The 19901-nt window shown below is 49.3% G+C and overlaps 1 protein-coding gene across 7 annotated transcripts in view; it reads left to right on the top strand.

Moving 5' to 3' along the window:
- The window catches only part of Sts (steroid sulfatase), a 183742-nt gene that overhangs the window by 104995 nt on the left and 58846 nt on the right, over nt 1–19901 (top strand). For 6 of the 7 annotated variants that reach the window (XM_048797389.1, XM_015505243.2, XM_048797392.1 and 3 more), the window contains one exon: nt 687–1519. The exons of the other annotated variant lie outside the window; for it this stretch is intronic. In XM_048797389.1, coding sequence (XP_048653346.1) covers nt 687–1066 — 380 coding nt within the window. In that variant the 3' untranslated portion in view covers nt 1067–1519. Of the gene's footprint in view, nt 1–686; nt 1520–19901 lie in introns of those variants that run through there. 7 annotated transcript variants of the gene reach the window in all.

The following is a 19901-nucleotide window of genomic DNA, read 5'->3' as shown; positions in this document are numbered from 1 at the left end:
GGGGGGGGGGTCAGGGCTGCTCCGGGGCAGTGCAGACGCCCGTGTCCAGTGCTTCAGGTAGATTCTGCTCCTTTATGTCGGGTTCTGATCCGCTGATCACGAAGCCTGCGGTTCCCAAGTAGGACCCGTGACATTATGAATGCACATCACCCTAGGAGCCTAAATAGGTCTTGGGTGGCTGTGGGAGGGGGCTTCCCCTTAGAAAGGTCTGCAGTTTCCTATGAAAGGTCTCAGGAAGCTGTGCACACCTATGATCCCAGCAGCTCTGGAGGCTGAGGCAGGAGGATCGTGAGTTCAAAGCCAGCCTCCGCCAAAGGGAGGCCGTAAGCAACTCAGGGAGACCCTGTCTCTCAATCAAATGCAAAATAGGGCTGGGGACGGGGCTCAGGGGTGGAGTGCCCCTGAGTTTGATCGCCAGTATCACCCCCCCCCCCAAAAAAAAGAAGAGAGATTAATTGTTACTCATCTCAAATTCTCGGGATCAGAAGAATTTCAGGGTTTTTTTGGAATATTGTATTTGCATCTCTTTGAGCTCCTGGGGGGCTGGGCGTGAAGTACGAGGTTCCACCCGAGACTGAGGGACACGTCCTGACCTTCTCAAAGCCCCTGCAGCGTGGCTCTGCCTTTGTGCCCAGTCGCGGGTGGCTCTCCGCCGTCCTGACCCTGTGTCCTCTCCCACCCCGCAGGCTCCTCCGTCTGGAAGGCCTTCTACTTCACGCCCAAGTTCCACCCCAAGGGCGCCAACGGCTGCTTCAGCACCCATGTGTGCCTCTGCCTGGACGGTCACGTCACCCGCCACCGGCCGCCCCTGCTCTTCGACCTCTCCACGGACCCCGGCGAGAAGAGCCCCCTCACTCCGGAGACGGAGCCCCGCTTCCAGGACATCCTGAGGGTCATGCAGGAGGCTGCGGACCGCCACACCCAGACCCTGTCGGCGGACGTCCCCAACCAGCTGTCCCTGGGGAACACTCTGTGGAAACCCTGGCTGCAGGTCTGCTGCGCCTCCTCCTCGGGTCTGTCCTGCCAGTGTGACCAGCAGAGGCAGGAGCAGGGCACGAGAAACTAGCCGCTGGCCACAGAGAGGCCCGGGGCCACGCTGTCACCGTCCGCAGGAGCTAGGGGCTTGCAGGGCCTGCGGACGTCCGTCCTCGTGGGCCCTCCGTGACCCAAGTCGGAGACGACCATCAAGTGTAGCAAGAGCTGCTCAGACCTCAGCCCGGGCCGCCTTGGAAGGGACGGCGCTTATAAGGAGGACCATCATCGCTAGCAGACGGTGGTGACGTCCAGTCCGGGGTAACGGGAAGGCAAATGGGTACCGATCACCCCGATTACGTGGAACACAGGATCGACGCTACTCACCATGTACATCCAGATAGAGAGACGGACAGAGAGACACAGGTGTACCTATATATTTATATGCATAGATACATACACATCCCCCATTGATTCCTTCCCTCAGGAGGGTTGACATGTCAATGGCCTGCCCCCCACTATTTAAATAAAAATCAATAAAAGCTAACCGGTGTCCTCAGTGAATGCGGGGTCAAATCCTTCAATGACATCAGTCTCCCTGAACCTGATTTCCATTCCGTCAGTGATGGTACTGCATTCGCGTTCCAGGGTTTCTTTGCTCAGTGGACCTTGGGGTCCCCAGGGCACTAAGGAGATACTGCAGTTGAGGGGATCCCTTCCAACAGCATTCAGAAGGACCAGCGTGGAAAGTCTGTGTTGTTTTCAGGGTTGGGGATGATTCCTTTTTTTTTTTTCTTTTGATACCAGGGATTGAATTCAGGACACTCGACCCCTGAGCCCCCTCCCCAGCCCTGTTTTGCATTTTATTGAGAGACAGGGTCTCCCTGAGTTGCTCAGGGCCTCGCTTTGGCGGAGGCTGGCTTAGAACTCGCCATCCTCCTGCCTCAGCCTCCTGAGCCGCTGGGATGACAGGTGTGCACCACGGCACCCGGCCCGCTTTGCTTGGAACGCGGAACAGGAAATATGATTTTTCTTTTAATGTCCAGGAGAGCCCTGACCAAACTTGTCGATGGCATCGTTGCTTTTTTGTTTTTCCTGATGTATCATCTGTCTTTTTTCAGAGCTGCGAGGCACGACGACGACTTATTTCCAAAGAATCTTGTTGATATTACTTGTGGAGTGGCGGGTGCACGAGATTGCTTAGAACTTGCGCACGCAAAAGCTAAAATCAACCACCCCCCGGCAATTCAGAAGGGGCTACCCTAATCAAGAAAAATGAGATGATGGCGTTTGCAGGTCGGTGGGGGGAGTTGGAGAATGTCAGCTGCTGGGGGAACCCACGGGAGCGACCTGGGGAGTGTCTGCTGGGTTTGATTAAAAGCATGAAGTTAAGTCATGTTTAGCAGCTAGACAGCAAGACCTTTCCGAGCACCAGAGATGCCACCGAGAAGAGGCAGAAATAAGACAGTCCCTGGTCTCAACGATCAGAGGGTGCAGCAAGGTCCCATTACAGCCTTTAGAAGGGCTCCCCACAGACTTTATTATTTTAAAATTTGAATTTGTTTTAATTAATTGTACATGATGTGTTTATGCTCTGTGATGGATCCTACGTGAATGGGGTCTAATGTCTCCTATTCCTTTCATTCTTCTTTATGGCTGAGTAATATTCCATTGTGTAGATATACCACAGTTTCTTTATCCATTCATCTACTGAAGGGCACCTAGGTTGATTCCACGGTTTAGCCGTTGTGAATTGTGCCACTATAAACATTGATGTGGCTGTGTCCCTGTAGTATGTGCTGATTTTAAGTCCTTTGGGTATAGACTGAGGAGTGGGATGGCTGGGCCACATGGTGGTTCCATTATAAAGACTGAGGGTCAGGGGTGTGGCTGTGTGGTACAGGAGCGGCTGCCCGTGTATGAGGTCCTGGGTTCAATCCCCAGCACAGCATCCATCTGCATCTGTCAATCAATCAATCAAATGCAAGAAAGGAATGTGAACCCTGAGGGTTGATGGTGTTTGGTCCAACGCAGTCACAAAAGCAATTTTTGCCGGGATCTGCGCCTCGTGTTGTTGTGCCGTGTGTGTCCACACTGAAACGTCGTGTGTTTTGCAAAAGCCCCCGAGACGGGTAGTGATCTTACCCTGGAGACCAATTCCCTTTGCTTTACTATCCAGAGTAGAAATCTGACAGGAAAATCTCCCTCACACACACCTTGATTCTTTAGGAAAAGCAAAGACAGGGCAAATCCAAATCCGCTCTCGTCGCTTCAACACAGCCTGCACACAGGGAGCATAAAGAGGAAGCAGGAAGTAGCCTGGGACACACTGTGTTGGTGGGGTAGAGGTCTCTAGTATCCAAGTGCCGAAAAGCTGAGTCTTTACTACTACCTTCTTTTTAATCCCCAAAGACTAAAAAATGTGAATATAAAATAAAAAACAGCATTCATGTATTGGAAATGACCTGCACCTCTTAAGTCATAGCTGGAATCCAATGTCTGTGCCTCTCACATGCACCCTGGGCTGCACTGACCGGTTCTCTGCTTGGCCAAACTGGACTCAGGCTCCACAACCCAGGTGTGGTCGTCCTTGAAGAATCCAATCTTAGGTGGAACAGTGGTACACTGGCGCATGCCTGTAATTCGAGAGGCTCGGGAGGCTGAGGCAGGAGGATCGTGAGTTCAAAGCCAGCCTCCGCCAAAGCGAGGCCCTAAGCAACTCAGGGAGACCCTGTCTCTCAATAAAATGCAAAATAGGGCTGGGGACGGGGCTCAGGGGTCGAGTGTCCCTGAGGTCAATCCCTGGTACCTAGAAAGAAAGCAAGAATCCAGGGTTAGCAAGAACCCTGTGAAGTCACCTTAGCAAGGACCCACTAACCCCCCATATCTCATACCCTGCACTGTCCCTGGGTGACATCTGATCAATGTGGCCTGTCATCAGCTGGAATGACTTAGGTCAGTTCAGCTGGAATCCCCTGCTGAGGGGTCCGCCTACCTCACCCTGCACTGTGGGCTAAATCCCCACTTTGGGGGCTGTGTTCCGAGTCGAGCCCACCTCTCTCCCCCACTGTACCCGTGGCCCCGAAGACAGTCATCCTTACGCACCTTTAACAAGTGTCATTGGATGGTGATTTTCTTTACCGTCCCCCACCGCAATGCAAAATCTGCCCCGGGCAGGGCCTGGTGGCACACTCCTGTAATCCCAGCAGCTTGGGAGGCTGGGGCAGGAGGATCGCAAGTTGGAGGCCAGCCTCAACAACTCAGTGAGACCCAGTCTCAAAATGAAATGTAAAAAGGGCTGAGATGTGGCTCAGTGGTCAAGTACCCCTGGGTTCAATCCCTGCTAGAGAGAGAGAGAGAGAGAGAGAGAGAGAGACCCTCAAACTCGATGCATTTCTTTGCCTCTACTCAATAAGTTGAAGTCCTCTCAAGGATTTTTCTTTTTTCTTTTTGGTACTGGGCGTTGAAGCCGGGGAGCTTTACCACTCAGCCATACTCCAGCCCTTAATCATCTTTTATGTTGAGACTCTGTCTTGCTAAGTTGCTGAGGCTGGCTCCAACTTGCGATCCTCCTTCCTCAGCCTCCCCCCGAAACCCCTGGGATTATACGCACGCACCACCACGCCCAGCTTCATGAAGGAGTTTTCACGATCACACTAAGATGACCTCACAGAATGACAACTCTTTATGCCATAGTCCGATGGCACCCGTTATTAGGAATATTCTAGAAATGGCTTAAAGTATACAGAAGGATGTGCATAGATTCTGAGCAAATTTCACAAGGTTTAGGTAAGGGACTTTAGCATCCTCCGGTTCTGGTGTCCTTGGGAGGTCTTGGAACCAACCCTCACGGTTTTCGAGGGATGACTGTGGATCATTCCGGTGGAGGGACGATCGTGCTTCTAACGGCAAGGTTTTCCAATGAATCCGGCTTTATACCTGATTCTTTGAATTTCCTGTAAATATTTGCTTGGATGGACAGAGTGATCTTTTACTTATTTAAAGAAAAAAATGAATGGATAGATTCATGACCTTCAAAAAGGACCGTGCATGCTTCCTGCCGCACAACTCTGGGGGCAGCCTTAACTGAGACTGCGGTGAGAAGACTGCTTTCTCGTTTATGCAGTGCACAGCCTAGATCACTGTGCATAGCAGTATTAGTTGGGGAGTGATGTTGCCTCAACAGGTACAATCAGAGTCTTCTCCAGGGAGCTCCGGTTCCCTGGGATACCCCAGGAATATCCTAGGATTCCATCAGACTTGGAAAGATAATTCAGAGAGTTGGAGGGGAGGAAAATGAGGACAGCTTTGGATCAGGGCACAGCAAAGTCAAACCTACGTTCATGTTGTACACTGCTTCAGAAATGCCTAGGTCCCCTAGCCCCCAGTGAGGACGCCCCAGGAAAGCAGATGTCCGTTCCCTGCATGGCGTCTATGCCACCTGGAAGCCAAGCAACCGCTGTGTGAGTTTCAATCCCTTTGCTTTCAGAAACAACAACGAACTCCACATTTGTGTGTGTATTTTCTTTTCTTTTCTTTTTGGTACCAGGGATTGAGCCCAGGAGCACTTAACCACCGAGCCACATCCCCAGCCCTTTTTATGTTTTATTTCGAGACAGTGTCTCGCTAATTCGCTTAGGGTCTTGCTAAGTTGCTGAGTTTAGTTTTGAACTTGTAATCCTCCTGCCTCAGCCTCCCAAACTGCTGGGGTTACAGGTGTGCACCGCCGAGCCTATTTATTTGTTAATTATTTTGGTACCGGGGATTGAACTCAGGGTCACTCAACCACTGAGCCCCTGCCCCAGCCCTATTTTGCAATTAATTTAGAGGCAGGATCTCACCGAGTTGCTCAGGGCCTCGCTTTTGCTGCCTTTGAACTGTCAATCCTCCTACCTCAGCCTCGCAAGTTGCTGGGATTATAGGCATGTGCCACTGCACCTGGCAAATAGACATATATTTAAAGTCCTGCATTTTAATGGCATTTTAAAGTGTTTACAATGTTGAATTCTGTTTAATTATATGTTTAAAATGTTGAGAATTCTTTCAAAGTAAAAAAAAAAGATATAGCAAAATCAATAATGTGTATTTATATTCTGCTTATTAACATTTTGCTGGGATTGATATAGGGTCGTTTAACCACTGAGCCCCATCCCCAGCCCTTTTTGTATTTCATTTAGAGACAGGGTCTTGCTAAGTCGCTTAGGGCCTCACTAAGTTGCTGAGGCTGGCCTCCAACTTGCAATCCTCCTGCCTCAGCCTCCGAGTTGCTGCAAATATCAGCGTGTGCCTCCACAGCAGGTGGCTATAGGCACTTTGAATGCAAACGAACCATCTTCTGACCTTTTATCATCTGAATTAGTCTTTCTTTTTCTTTTAACTCCTGTCACAGTTAGTGAATTCTGATGTCTAAAAAGAAAATAAAAAATAAAAAAAACAATGGTGTAGTGTCTTATTTTCCATGACAAGGCTTCAAAGGGCAACTTTAAAAACACGGTGTAGATTCCACCAGGCATGGAATGTTTCCCCGAGGGGCCCCGTGCCCCTGGTCTCAGCGTGACGATGGCCCTGTAACCGCGTGTCTTGCAGCAGCTCCGCTGGTATGGCACCAAGGGCCTGATGAATGCCCTGTCCACACAGCTACTTAAGCTCCCAGGCAGAAAGATGGGCCGGAATTTCAGACCTTCACCCTTCACTGTCTCGCGTGTCTAAAAGAGCGCGGGGACCCGGTGTCAGCTCATCGCTTACCGCGGCGTAAAAAATACATATTTCTCTGCAAAAAGAAAAAAAAAATACGGTCTCCGGGCTTCTCTCCTCTGCAGAAAATGGCTAAAAATAAAAGGAATCCTTTCTGGAGATGCAGAGGTCTAGCGGAGGACTTAACGATGCCCTTGGGTTAGCTCTCGATGAGGTCTGGCGGGGACCGTGCCTCTGACAGATTGATGGCTCGGTGCCCTTCCCCGAAAAGGAGGCGACGGCTAAATCGTTCCTGCCAAGGCTCTGCCCTGTGAATGGCACCGAGACTTGGCATTGCCCAAGCATCTCCAAACCTTGAACCGCTGTATACAGCTGGACCTGTCCTCTGTGCGTCCATGGCCCATCTGGGCTGTCGCCAGTCGAAACCCTCCTGCTCCCACACCCCCCCCAAGACCTCCGCCCTGAGCTGCAGAACTGGTCACAGTGTTACCCGGCAGCTTCGGCCACAATGTTTCAAAAAGTTGTTTCCTCCCCATTCTTGCGCAGACTTGCAATGCGTGCTTCAAGGTGGACAGCGTCAATCGCTGTGCAAATATTCTTCTTTTGAGCATCTCTATTTTTGTTGAAGTCCAGCACCCGTGGAGAGATAAATTACGGCATCAGCATTTTTCAGGAGTAAATCGTAACGGTGGTGGATTTAATAACGACCTCGATCATACATATTACTACCGTGTTGTGTCCAAAAAAAAAAAAAAATCTCAACATGCAACGGCTTCAGACAGTACCCACGTTGTGGAACTGTGGCTTGTGGGAAATCGGTGGAATGATTTCTGTGATCGAGGCTGAGACCAGATGCAGCATCTGTGTCAGGTCCGTGAGCTGGGGGCTGTGGGTTATTGTGGGTGGTCAGGAATATAGGGACAGGCAGGGCCTCTCTTTCTGTGGCTTTTGCATTCTGCAGCAAATTGTTCCAGGATTGTCCTGGAGGTTGCAATTCAAGGGGTTTCAAATTCAGCAGAAATGGATAGTTCCCCCCCACCCCATGCAAATGTCCAGCAGGTTTCTGCCTGGGTCTGTCAGAGAAACAACCGTACGCGGGTGGACAGGGTGGACAGGGTCCCTGTTCAGGTTTTACAATCTACATCCCCACATTAAAATTTTAGCAGCTCTCCCAACAGGAAATCAATGGGGCTGCGCAGAGACCTGTGAAAATCCTCTTGTCCATAAAATCGATAGCAAAACCACGGAGCTGGCAAAGGGGAGATCTTCTGCAAATCCAGCAAGGTGTGCCCCCACGCACACACGCACCCGCTGACATAAATTCCTGCAAGACCAAAGTGTCCTTAAGCGGGTTTTGAGGAAGAGCTTCCAGAATCCATTCAGGGTCAGCCTGAAATGTGCTTTGCAAGAATCCGACTCCTCCAGGGAATGACATTTTGACGTTTGCACAGAATGTGGTGACTCCCTTCCGTCCAAGGGCCATCCAGAAGCCGGGTGGTCATCTGTGCCCACTCAGAAGAGCCCCCAACGCTCCGTTCTCTCCATCCAGCTTGGGCCAGTGCTAATCTAACAACCACACAGTGCGGCTCCAGGAAGTAGAATCAGCCACTCCAGCCACATTTGTGCCTCCCCCAGGGACAGAATTACATATCAGTCGAACAGGGTTCTATGTCAGCCCTACCCAACTGTGACCTGAATCATTACCCCGTCCTCCTCCCCAGCACTCCTCCTCCCACACCGTCAACCCTGGGCGTTTCTTCCCCGGAAGTCCGTACTGGGAAACGAGGTTATTTCGACCGCTTTCCTGATCTATTTCAGGCAAAACTGAGAGCCCAGAATAGGAAGGAGCCACTGTGTTCTGACTTGGGGAGTGGCACAGATTTTTTTATTTTTTATTTTTAAATGCAAGGACTCAAATGCACCTGGCAAAATGGAGGAGGATTTCAGAAACATGCGTTCCAGAAAGTTCCATCAAAAGAGGTCAAGTTGGTGGGGCTTCTGCAAGCCCTGTTCACGCTACTCTGAGGACCTCGGCCCTGACCTCTCAACCACGGTCTGGAAATCAGGAGAAGAAATAGGAGAAGTTGAAGATTTCTATTTGTCTTTGGGGCTGTCTAGATCATCCAGGAGCAAGCAAACCCCCAAAATGACCTTTAAGGATCTTTCTTGTGTCATGGTTTGGACTTGGAATGTCCCCCAAAGAGCCATGGGATGAAGCCTTGCGCCCCAATGCTGTGGGGCTTTGGAAAGGGCTTGGGTCACGAGGGTTCTCTGAGCTGCTCAGTGGGTTAATCCATTGGTGGGTTCATAAGTGAATGGACACTTGGGTTATTATCTTGGTAGAATATTAATCTGTTGCTCCGGGGGGGGGTCACCTGGGCTACTAGAGTCCTTGGAGATGTTGAGGCCATCGCAGGAGACAGCAAAACTTGGAGAGACTATCTATGTTGTGCTACTGTAACAAAATACCTAAGACAATCAGCTTATCAAGATAAAAGGTTTACTTGTCTCACAGTGCTGGAGGATTCCGTCTACGATTTGTCGCTTTGGGAATGCACATTACGGTGAGAACACGGGTGGAAGAAGAGGCTCACTTCATGGCGGCCAAGAAGCAAGGAGAGAAGGCAGAGGGATTGGAGTTCCGGTAGCCACTTCAAGGGCACAGCCCCATGGGACTGAAGGACCTTAACTGGAATCCGCCTCTTAAAGGTCCACCACCTCCTAATGGCACCATGGGCTGTTGACCAAGCCTCTAATGCACGAGCTCTGTCTGGGGGAAACACTTGTCCAAATCGGCACTCATCAAACCTCTGGGGCTTGCTCTTAAAAAAAAATAAATAAAAGAACCCCCCAGGGACAGCACATTTCTCCACATTCCCAGCAAGCATACTGCTGATGGTCTAGATGGGAAGCATCCACCAAAAACCCATCTCTGAGACGGTGCAAGGACATTCAGAGGTGAGATGATTGGGTTATGAGAGCCTTCAACCAATGAGTGGATTAATCCACTTGGATGGACTCACTGGGTGGTGACTGCAGCAGGTGGGGTGTGGCTGGAGGAGGGGGTCCCTGGGCTGTGCCTTTGGGGTCTCTCTCCTGTCCCTGGTGAGCAGAGCTCTCTCTGCTCCCTGGTGCCCTGTCCTGAGCTGCTCTCCTCCTCCAGGCCCTGCCGCCATCTTGTTCTGCTCCCCTTGGGCCACAGCCATGGAGTCGGCCACCAGGGACTGGACCTCGGACACCAGGAGCCCCCAGATGAACTTCTCCTCCTCTAAGATGTTCTTGTGAGGTCGTTTGGTCTCAGCACTATGAGAGCTAACCAGAACACGGAGTCTCTAGGCTTTTGAACGTGCAGTTAGCTCAGATGGGTGTGCCCTTCATTTACATGTCCACGTGGCTAGGACCCTCACTTCACTGAAGGTCTCTCTTCTCCAAGAAGAAGAAGACGGCGTTTCTCTTAAGTGGACGACTCTTTCCAAGTCCCCTGTGGTGTCTGTGCTGACTCTTGATGAACTCAGTCACTGATCTCCGGAACATTCTGGGGGCAGCCCACGAAGCTGCGGTGCGAAGGGAATTCACAGAGACTTGGATCCAGGAGAAAGGAGGTGGAGGGCACTGGATATTCAAAATCCACTTTGGTTCCTTCACCAGTGGTCCATTCAGCTATAATTCACCAAGTGGATTAATCCACTCCTGAGGTCAGAGCCTTCATTGCCTCTTAAAAGTCGTACTTTCTTGAGGATGTGCTTCTGGTGCATGAGATTTACAGACATCCTAGACCCAAGTGTTACTTTGCAGATGGGGGGAAATGAGGGGGAATCGGAAGAGCTTGCCTCATCTATGGGCTCATTTTGGTAGGGGGAATGCTGGCCTCTTGAAGCTCATTGGCTGGAATGCAGTCACATGACCCAGTCCAGCCACAAAGGAGGTTGGGAAGAGGATTCTTGAGCTGGCCGGCTGCATGCTCAGATTTTATAGATTCCGTAATTATGAAGGCAACGCAGAATGGGTCTGGCCCCCCGTGGGCAGCCTCTCTCCCCCACTTTAATGACACCCATGCCACCGTCATCCATGTTGCTGACATGACACCCTCCTGCTCTCCTAGCACATCCACGCGGGAGGCACCGTTTTCTCAATTTAAAACAAAAAAAAAAAGTTGTAGATGTCTGTCACTTGAGGACATGGTGCTCAGCAGGTGGGTAAGACAAGGAAGAGATTCTGGGCAGAAGGTGGGAGAGAGTCCAAGAAAACAGAGACAGGGTGAGAGTGTGTTGTATAGCCCAGCAATTGCACATCCCTGAATGCACGTGCAAGTGTGTGTGAGTGTGAGTGTGACTGTGTGTAAATATGTGTGTGAGAGTGTGTGTGAGTGTGCGTCTGAATGTGTGTGTGAGTGTGTGTCTGAATGTGTGTGTGAGTGTGTGTGAATGTGTATGTGTGTGACAGTATCTGTGTGAGTGTGTGTGAGTGTGTGAGTGTGTGTGTGAGTGTGAGAGTGTGAGTGTGTGTGTGAGTGTGTGTGAGTGAGTGTGTGAGTGAGTGTGAGTGTGAGGAGGGTGTGACAGTATGTGTGTGAATGTGTGTGAGTGTGTGTGAGTGTGAGAGTGTGAGAGTGTGAGAGTGTGAGAGTGTGTGTGAGTGTGAGTGTGTGGAGGGTGTGAGAGTGTGTGTGTGTGAATGTGTGTGAGTGTGTGAGTTTGAGTGTGTGTGAGTGTGTGAGTGTGTGAGTGTGAGTGTGCGTGAATGTGTGTGAGTGTTTGTGTGAGTGTGTGTGAATGTGTGAGTTCATGTGAGTGTGTGCAAGTGAGTATGTGTGAGTGTGTGAGTGTGTATCTAAGTGTGTGTGTATGTGAGTGTGTGTGAGTGTGTGAGTGTGTGTGAATGTGCATCTGAATGGTGAGTTTGAGTGTGTGTGTGTGTGAGTGAGAGTGTGCGTGAATGTGTGTGTATGAATGTGTGAGTGCTTGTGAGTGTGTGAGTGTGTATGTGTGAGTGTGTGTGAGTGTGTGTGTGAGTGTGTGAGTGTGTGTGAATGTGTGTGAGTGTATGAGTGTGTGTGTGAGTGTGTGAGTGTGCATCTGAGTGCCCGAGGAGGGCTGGACCTGGACGCCATGGTGGCCCAGGCAAACACAGCCCGGTTTTAAGAAGGAGGCTAAAACCTTTCTCAGAAATTAGACTTCGGGGCCGTCTCCTGGTGACTGTCCAGAGCCTGCGGGGGTCAGCTGCGGGAGAGGAGGCGTCCCTCAGGGCACAAGGCTTTACCATTGACACAAATCAGTGCACCTGTCACCCAGGAGACAAGTCATCCCCACCTCTAGTTTATTCCAAGGGGGGAAAGAAATACGTCGCGTCTGCACAAGGCTCTGCAAGAGGCAGAAATGCTCCCTTGGTCTGGGCGAGCGTCTCCGAGGTTCCAAGATGAAGAAGGTCCAGGGGCGGCCTGGGTGTCCCTGGCCGGTTGGACAGCAGCCGTCTCTGCGGTGCTTTCCTGTTTCTTGCGGGGGATGGAGACGCTGTGACCCTGGGCAGCAGCTTCACTGCCTGCCAGCCCTTGTACGGAGGGAGCCCCCAGCACCCGTCAGGAGGCGAGTTCCAGGTGTGTGAGGAGGGCCAGTGGGTTCGCGGGGCAGCGGTTGCAGTAAACGGGCTGCTGCGGGTTGAAGTGACACGGGTGCCATCCGATATGTCTTGGAGGACAGATGGGGGTTCCTCCTTCTCCCTTCTGGACTCTGAGGCACCTTGTAAAATGCTCCAGCACCCAATAAACGGGGACAGGGAAGAGTCGTAAATTGCAGGGCGGGCAGCTTGCAGTGGATGTCCTTCAAGGTGATCGTGTGACCTGGAGGTCTTCTCCAGAAGGGTCCTTGCAGAAGCCCCTGCTCCGAGGTGACGCCAGCTTCTGGACCAGGCAGCGCCCTTCCCTCCTCTCCTGAGGCCACCCAGTGAAATGCACAAGGAGCTTTTCGGACTGAGCACAACGATGCCTCCACAGGCCGAGGAGCCCCCGGGTGCCCCGGGGATGGGGGGCAGAGGTGCAGCTACGGGGGCAGATTTCTTGCTGGGAATTGGAGATCGGGAACCTGGGGATGTGAGGCCAAGGCAGAGAGAGCGCAGACTGAGATGTCACTGGCTCTTGGCTCTTGGTGGACCTTGGGAGACGGCTGATGTCTGATGGTCAGAGAGGAGCCACGAAAATCAGGAATCGAGGGGGAATAACGTGCGGCTCACACCCGGGGAGAGATGCAATTATTGTTGTGTGTATGCCATGATTCCAAAATCCGAAATCTGCAACACTCTTGGGCCCCAGCATTTTGGATGAGGCGCACTCCACCTGTATCGGACCCTGAACCCCCCTGGCTCAGCCGTTGTGCGGACATTCTCTTAGAGCACCCGTGGGTCCACACCGGGCATTTCTGCTGGTGCCTGATGATGGGTATTTCTAAAGAGAGGACAACGCTGGAGGATAGAGCGACAGTGTCCGTAGGAAGTGGTGATCCTAGGTGCCCTCCAACAGATGAATGGATAAAGGAAACGTAGCATATGTGCACAATGGAATATTACTCAGCCTTAAAGAAGAATGAAATGACGGCGTTCGCAGGTAAATGAGTGGAACTGGAGACGATCGTGTTAAGTGCAATAAGCCAGTCCCCAGAACCAAAGGCCAAATGTTCTGTCTGATATGCGGATGCTGACACATGCTATCTGCTAGGGAAGAATAGGAGTTCACTGGGTTAGACCAAAGGGAATGGAGGAGAGACGGGAATAGGAGAGACCGTGGAATGAACTGGACATCACCTTCCTGTATGAACCCACAACCAGTGTCACGTCACACCAGGAGCAACCACCAGAATGGGAATGGTACTCCATGTATGGAGGATAGGTCAAAATCCATCCTACTGTCGTGTGTGACTTCAAAGAACAGCAACAACCACAAAAATCTTTACCTGGGGTTGCCGTCACTGTGACGGTTCCCCTAAAGACACTGCAAACCCAATGCATCCAAAACAGAAAGAACGGACCTCCTCCTTCCCCCAAGGGTGCACAGCCCTACCCTCCCTCTCTGGGCTAATTGCATTCCCGACTTCCAATTCGCTTAACCCCGGCGTATCGAAGTCACCTTCTATTTCTTTCCCAACTTTTTCATTCGATTTTTATCGACTTCTTCTCATTCGACTTTAGAAATGTCTCCTGAACTTTTATTGATTCCAGAGGTCCCTCTCCTGGTCGAGGGTCACGTCGTCTCTGATCTACGTGATTTCTGATGGATTGTGCTTCCTCTGGACTCTAAACTGCTCCGTGGGACGAATGCTAGAAGTTTCTTTCCGGACACTCACGGCCCGACCTTGTCTTGCCTGTGCCCAGTTGCTCGGCTGTCCGTATTTTTCAAAGTCTAAAGATCCTACCCATCTCCTCTCCTTGGTTAAAGCAAGGAACCTTGGCTCCGTGTAATAGATTCTGTTGTCCGCAATGAATTTTTCTCCTTTTCCCGCTGTGAATTTGATTATTTTGAAGGTGACAATGTGAAACGTCACACCTTACGTTATCTCACAGGCTTTGAATATCTCAGACTTTCCCTTCCCCACCAGCTGGACATAACTATTAGCTCTAAAGGTTTTCATGAGACTGCAAGTTCCCACCAGAATGATTCAAAATAAGGTCTACGCCATCCGGATCCACAGCCTTAAATCCATTTGCACGTGTAACAGGCACATGTTCAAAAATTGACGACGGTGTGGAAAATCAGTATTAGGGGGATCCAACCCACCCTGAGAGTCTGCCAAATTGTGCAGAATACAAAAATGCTAGCTCTGTGAAGTGATTCCCACTCACTGGCTTCCTTCAAGGTATTAGGAAACACTGTGCTTATTAATGTCGTCTGACATTTACCTTGGGCAGGATTTTATTACAGGGGCTTATTGACGAATACGTCACCCACCGTCCGTGATCGATTACGCGGGCTTGGAAAAATGTACCCTGATCACCTTGCAGAATCTGGCCCCACATCTCCAGGGCTGGGGTCTTGTGCGAAAGTCTGACTGGGGCCAGAGTTGAGGGGGTTGTTGGCAGACACATTATCACTGGACCCTTTTGAGGATATCTTCCCGTACCATGTGCAGAATTCCAACACGGCAGACTATTCAGGAGGCTGAGGCAGGAGGCCCACAGAGTTGAGGCCAGCCTGGGCAAGTCTGAGAGACTCTGTCTCAAAATAAAAGATTAAAAGACTGGGGATGTAGTTAGTGGTGGAGCACTTGCCTAGTAATGTGTGACAACCTGGGTTCCACCCCCAGGAACACCCCTCCCCACACACATGTGCACACAAATTAGATGGAGAGGCTGACGTTTTGAGGGAAGTCATTTTGACAAATGGAGAGAGAATAAGTGAAAGTTTAAAATTAGTCGTCTTGAGATAAATAATCAAGGCATATCCCAGAGGTTCACAATGCTGCCTGTCTACTTCTCAACTTATAAAATGAAAATGCAACATATATTTGGCAGGGGGCAGTGGTGCACGCCTGTAAACCCAGCACCTTGGGAGGCTGAGGCAGGAGGATCGCGAGTTCAAAGCCAGCCTCAGCCAAAGTGAGGCCCTAAGCAACTCAGGGAGACCCTGTCTCTAAATAAAATACAAAATAAGGCTTGGGGTGGGGACGGGGCTCAGGGGTCGGGTGCGCCTGAGTTCAATCCTGGGTAACTCCCCCCAAAAAAGAATATTCCAAAGACATGTTCTTAAAAGATATCTAAGAAAAATGATAATTTCGACAGCTCTCAAAACAGCATTCTTAAGTGGAACTGGCATTGATTGACTGCACAAACATGGTAGTGAACACTTACTAGCGTATCTTGGGGCCGCTGTCTTGATTGCTGTGACTGCACCAGGAATTTGAACTACCACAGATTTTACACCTTCAACACCATTTTTAACAAGTGAAAAAAGGTAAAGGACATCTCAGCGTTATGAAGAAAATAGAGGAGTTCTTGAATAGCTGGTGGAATATCTCCCAGGAGGCTGGGTTCCGTACTCTGCAAATTGCTACACTGTACTATAACAACCCGCGTGCCTACGTGATGTGATCCTTTAACAGAAAGTCACGAAAGTTGACAGCTACTTAACGTGGAACTCAGCTAGACTCTTTATATTACCTCTTCAGTTAAGCCTTGTGTGTTCGTCAGCTTCCCATTACTATAAGAAACACCTGCGACAATAAGCGTGTGAAGACAAAAGGTTTCTCTGATTCACAGTTTTGAAATTTCCGCTCCATGATCAACAGGCCCCATGGTCTTTGTGCTTGGTGGGATTGAATAGGGGAGCCAGGAAGCAAGGAGGAAGAGGAAGAGACTGGGGTCCCGCAATCCCCTGGTAACAGCTCTAATGATCTAAGGGCCTGCCGTTTGTCCTGACCTCTAAGAGGTTCCACACCCTCCCCACAGTGAAAACCAATAGTTGGTGACAAAGCTTCCAACACATAGGGCTCGGGGGACCCTCATGTGAAGCGTTGCACATTTTTCCTCCAATCATTTCTGTGCACACGAAAAACAAAGCAAAACTTTTCAACTTAGAAAGAAATTTAATACGGGTGTGATAGACAGCTCCCTGATGCTGTGACAAAACACCCGAGAGAAGAAAACTGAAAAGGAGGAAAGGTTCAGGTTTATTATGGCTCACGGTTTCAGAAGATCAGAGCCCTCCTGAGCTAACCGCTTCCCCAGTGCCGACCTGTGGACATTTCTGCTTTGGGACCCAAGCCTTCAGCACCCGAGTCTTTGGGTGCAAACCCTAACAACGGGCTCCTTCTCTGTTAGTCAAATCTAGGACTTCAGACCTGGATTGTTGATGCTGTTATCCTTCATTGCTGCGCCTGAACTCTTTGATTGGTTTGCTCCTATGTTTCTAACGTCTGTCTCTCTCAATGAGACCCGGTACCCCTTGAGGATGATTCCGGGTCTTTCCACTAGAGCTTACTACATTCTGAAACACCCAACGCTTTGGAGAGCGCCGTGAAACACAAATTAATGGAACGTGCACGATCTCATCACGCTGGGAAGAAAAATGTACGGTTCAGCTTAAGAGCCCCGCGGAGATCGCAAAAAAAAAAAAAAAAATCCTTGTTTTCACAAAAGCAAGGAGACCAATGGGAAATAAAACTCATCGACGGAAGCTTTCAATTGGATTTTATGCAAACACACCTTGAAAAGCTTATTGGAGCACGGACTATAGGCCACACGAGCAATTACAAATAAAAACAGTTGTAGAGAGAGAGATTAATAGAAGCCGAAATGAAAATTAAATGAAGAACAGAGAAACTTGAGAGCAAGTGTTCTCTTAATTGCTCCTTCACCACTGAGGTCTGCACACGGAAACAGCCTAAAATGTAGCAGTGATTTTAAACGCTTGTTGCCTACAAGAGTTAATAAATGGTATGACATCAAATTAAAAAGCTTCTACACAGCCAAGGAGACAATTAGGTGCGTGGAAAAAAGAACGTGCAGAACGGGAGAACCTCTCTGCCTGCTCCTCTTTGGACTGAGGATTAATGTCTAGAACATGAAAAGAAATCAAAGAATTTCACACCAAAAAAATCAAAGACCCAATTCATGAACGGGCCAAGGAATGAATCAGACCATTCTCAAAGAATCAGTGCAAAGGGCTAATGGATGTAAAAAGTAAAAATGTCCAACACCATTAACAACTGGGGAAATGCGTGTCCAAAATCCACGGAGATGTCCTCTCACCCCAGCCAAAATGGCGGTCATCGAGAATACAAATAATAACCAATGCCAGAGAGGATGGGGGGGAAAAGGAGCACGTGTACCCTGTTGTTGGGACTGTAAATTAGTGTGGAAATCAGTATGGAGGCTCCTCAAAAGACTAGGCATGGAACCACCAAATGACCCAGCTGTACCCCTCCTTTGTATTTATTCTAAAGAATTAAAGTCACAATACTATAGTGATCCATGCACACCCGTGTTTATAGCAGCACAATCCACAATAGCCAACCTATGGAACCAGCCTAGGAGTCCATCAGTGTATGAATGGATAAAGAAAATGTGGTGTGTGTGTGTGTGTGTGTGTATATATATATATATATATATATATATATATATATATACCGTGGAATATTACTCAGCCATGAAGAAGAATGAAATTATGCCTTTTGCAGGAGAATGGATGGAACTCGAGGCCATCGTGTTAAGTGAAATAAGTCAAACTCAGAAGGTCAAGGGTTGTATGTTTTCTCTCATATATGGAAGTTTGAGAGGTAAAAGGAAAAGAAAGTGGGAGGTCAGGGATCTCGTGAAAATCAAAGGGAGATGAGTAAAGCCAAGAGGGGGAGATGGAGAGGGGGTAGTACTGGGGAGTGATATTGGACAAATTATTTCTTTCGTGATACAGGTGGAGTACCTTGTACATACTAGATGCTCAATAAGCCTAAGTTGTTTGTGCTAAGGGCTACTCTATACTATCTTATAACCGCTGCCCTGTTTCATGGATGTCTGAGAGAATGTTTCTCTTAAAAATTCAATTATTGGCATAAGTCACTTCCTAGGAGCCACCTTCTCCAAGGAAAGTGTCACCGATTACTAGTGACGCATATTTTACCCTTTACCATGCCTGCTTGTCACGCACTCGTCCCATCTGAGATGAGGGTTGGGGACGACTCGTTCTTCTTGACAAATTCTGCCTTGGGAAGAAGTCTCTTTTAGTCAGATTTTCATTGCTGTAACCAAAATCCCTGCTGAGAACCTCTTAGAGGAGGAAATGTTTATTTTGGCTCAAGGTCTCAGGGGTCTCAGTCCACAGTCAGCTGAGTCCAAGACAGGAACAGCATGGCGGAAGGATGTGGTGGGGGGAAGTTGCTCAGCTTGTGGTGACTCGGGTACCCAGAGAAAGTGACAGGGGACCAAGGGAAAGACAAACTCTTCTAGCACATGCCCCTAGGGACCTAATTCCTAGATCCCAGCTGCCAGTAGCGTATGAATCCATGAAGTGGATTAATCCACTAATGTGGTTACAGCCCTCATGATCCAATCCTTTCCCCTCTGAACATTGCTTAATACATGAGCTTTAGGGTGGGGATCGGGGTTGGACCCACCAGCTCAGAACCATAAACATACCTTCCGTACCCCCAAATTCCTTGACGACCCTCTACAGCCTGTGTATCTAGAACCTTCAAAAGAAAAAAATAAGAAAGTGGTTCCTTCCAACCCGCCTATCATAAACCTTTCATTTGCACCAGAAAAGTTAGATCTTAAATGCAAGATAGATGTGCTGCGATCCACCTTGAATATTCATGGCCGAGACCTCTCCCCGTGGTGGCCTGCTTACCTTGTCTTGCGTGGTGCACTGAGTTCTGATGAAAGAGATGGAGAGACGGTGGCGGGCGCTTTGGTTTGGTTTCTGTAATTCTGATGCATTATTAATTTCCTTAACCCAGGGGGAAAAAAACACACCCCCATCTGCATGTCGAAATTAATCAGAATCCTTAATGGCATATTTAATTTGAGAACTGCCACACCATGACTTCTACCCCACAGAACTGATTGTCGGGAAGGTCTGATTCACCGTCTACTAAGCTAGACTAATACTCGTACATGGATATCGTGTCTAATGATCTCAGACAAGCTTCCCGGCTAACTTTATGTCTACAAAGCCATTTACACTTGTTTTTCGTAATTGAAATTAATTGCAATAAATATGTGTCAAACCGTTAAACTCAGTAACCTAATTTTTAATGAAATGATGGAGCTCTTTCTCATACTAATGAGATGGCTTTTTTTTTCCCCTTGGTCTTACACATTTGTCCTTGGGTGTGCCTTTTCGTGACAGCTGGGTTTTTTCCATAGGGCAAGGTCAAAGAGCTCCGTAGGATTCAGGATCAACCTGCTAATGGGAAAATAGGAGCTAGACTCAACCATGTCACCAAAGCAGCTACGGCAGAGTGGAGTAGATACGACCCTTTTTGGCTTTCCCATTCTGTACTGATGTGCATACAACCGGAGGTAACTGATGAGCAGACACAGACATCTTTGAGAGGTTTCTGCATGCCTAACTTACCCCAGGCTAGCCTGCTTCACCCAACAGGTGGAGACTCTTTGTCTACAGAGCGAGAGACGGAGAAGCCACACGTCAAGGGGAACCATCTTGAAACCAAGGAATTCTTACCGTGTTGAACACTCCTGTTTAGAGCCTCCTGTTTAGGTTGCTGAGGCTGGCCTCGAACTTGTGGCCCTCCTGC

Source organism: Marmota marmota, unplaced genomic scaffold (genome assembly GCF_001458135.2).
Source record: "Marmota marmota marmota unplaced genomic scaffold, marMar, whole genome shotgun sequence".
Lineage (NCBI taxonomy): Eukaryota > Metazoa > Chordata > Mammalia > Rodentia > Sciuridae > Marmota > Marmota marmota.
The sequence above is the reverse complement of the archived record's forward strand: the minus strand, read 5'-3'. Positions and strand labels throughout refer to the sequence as shown.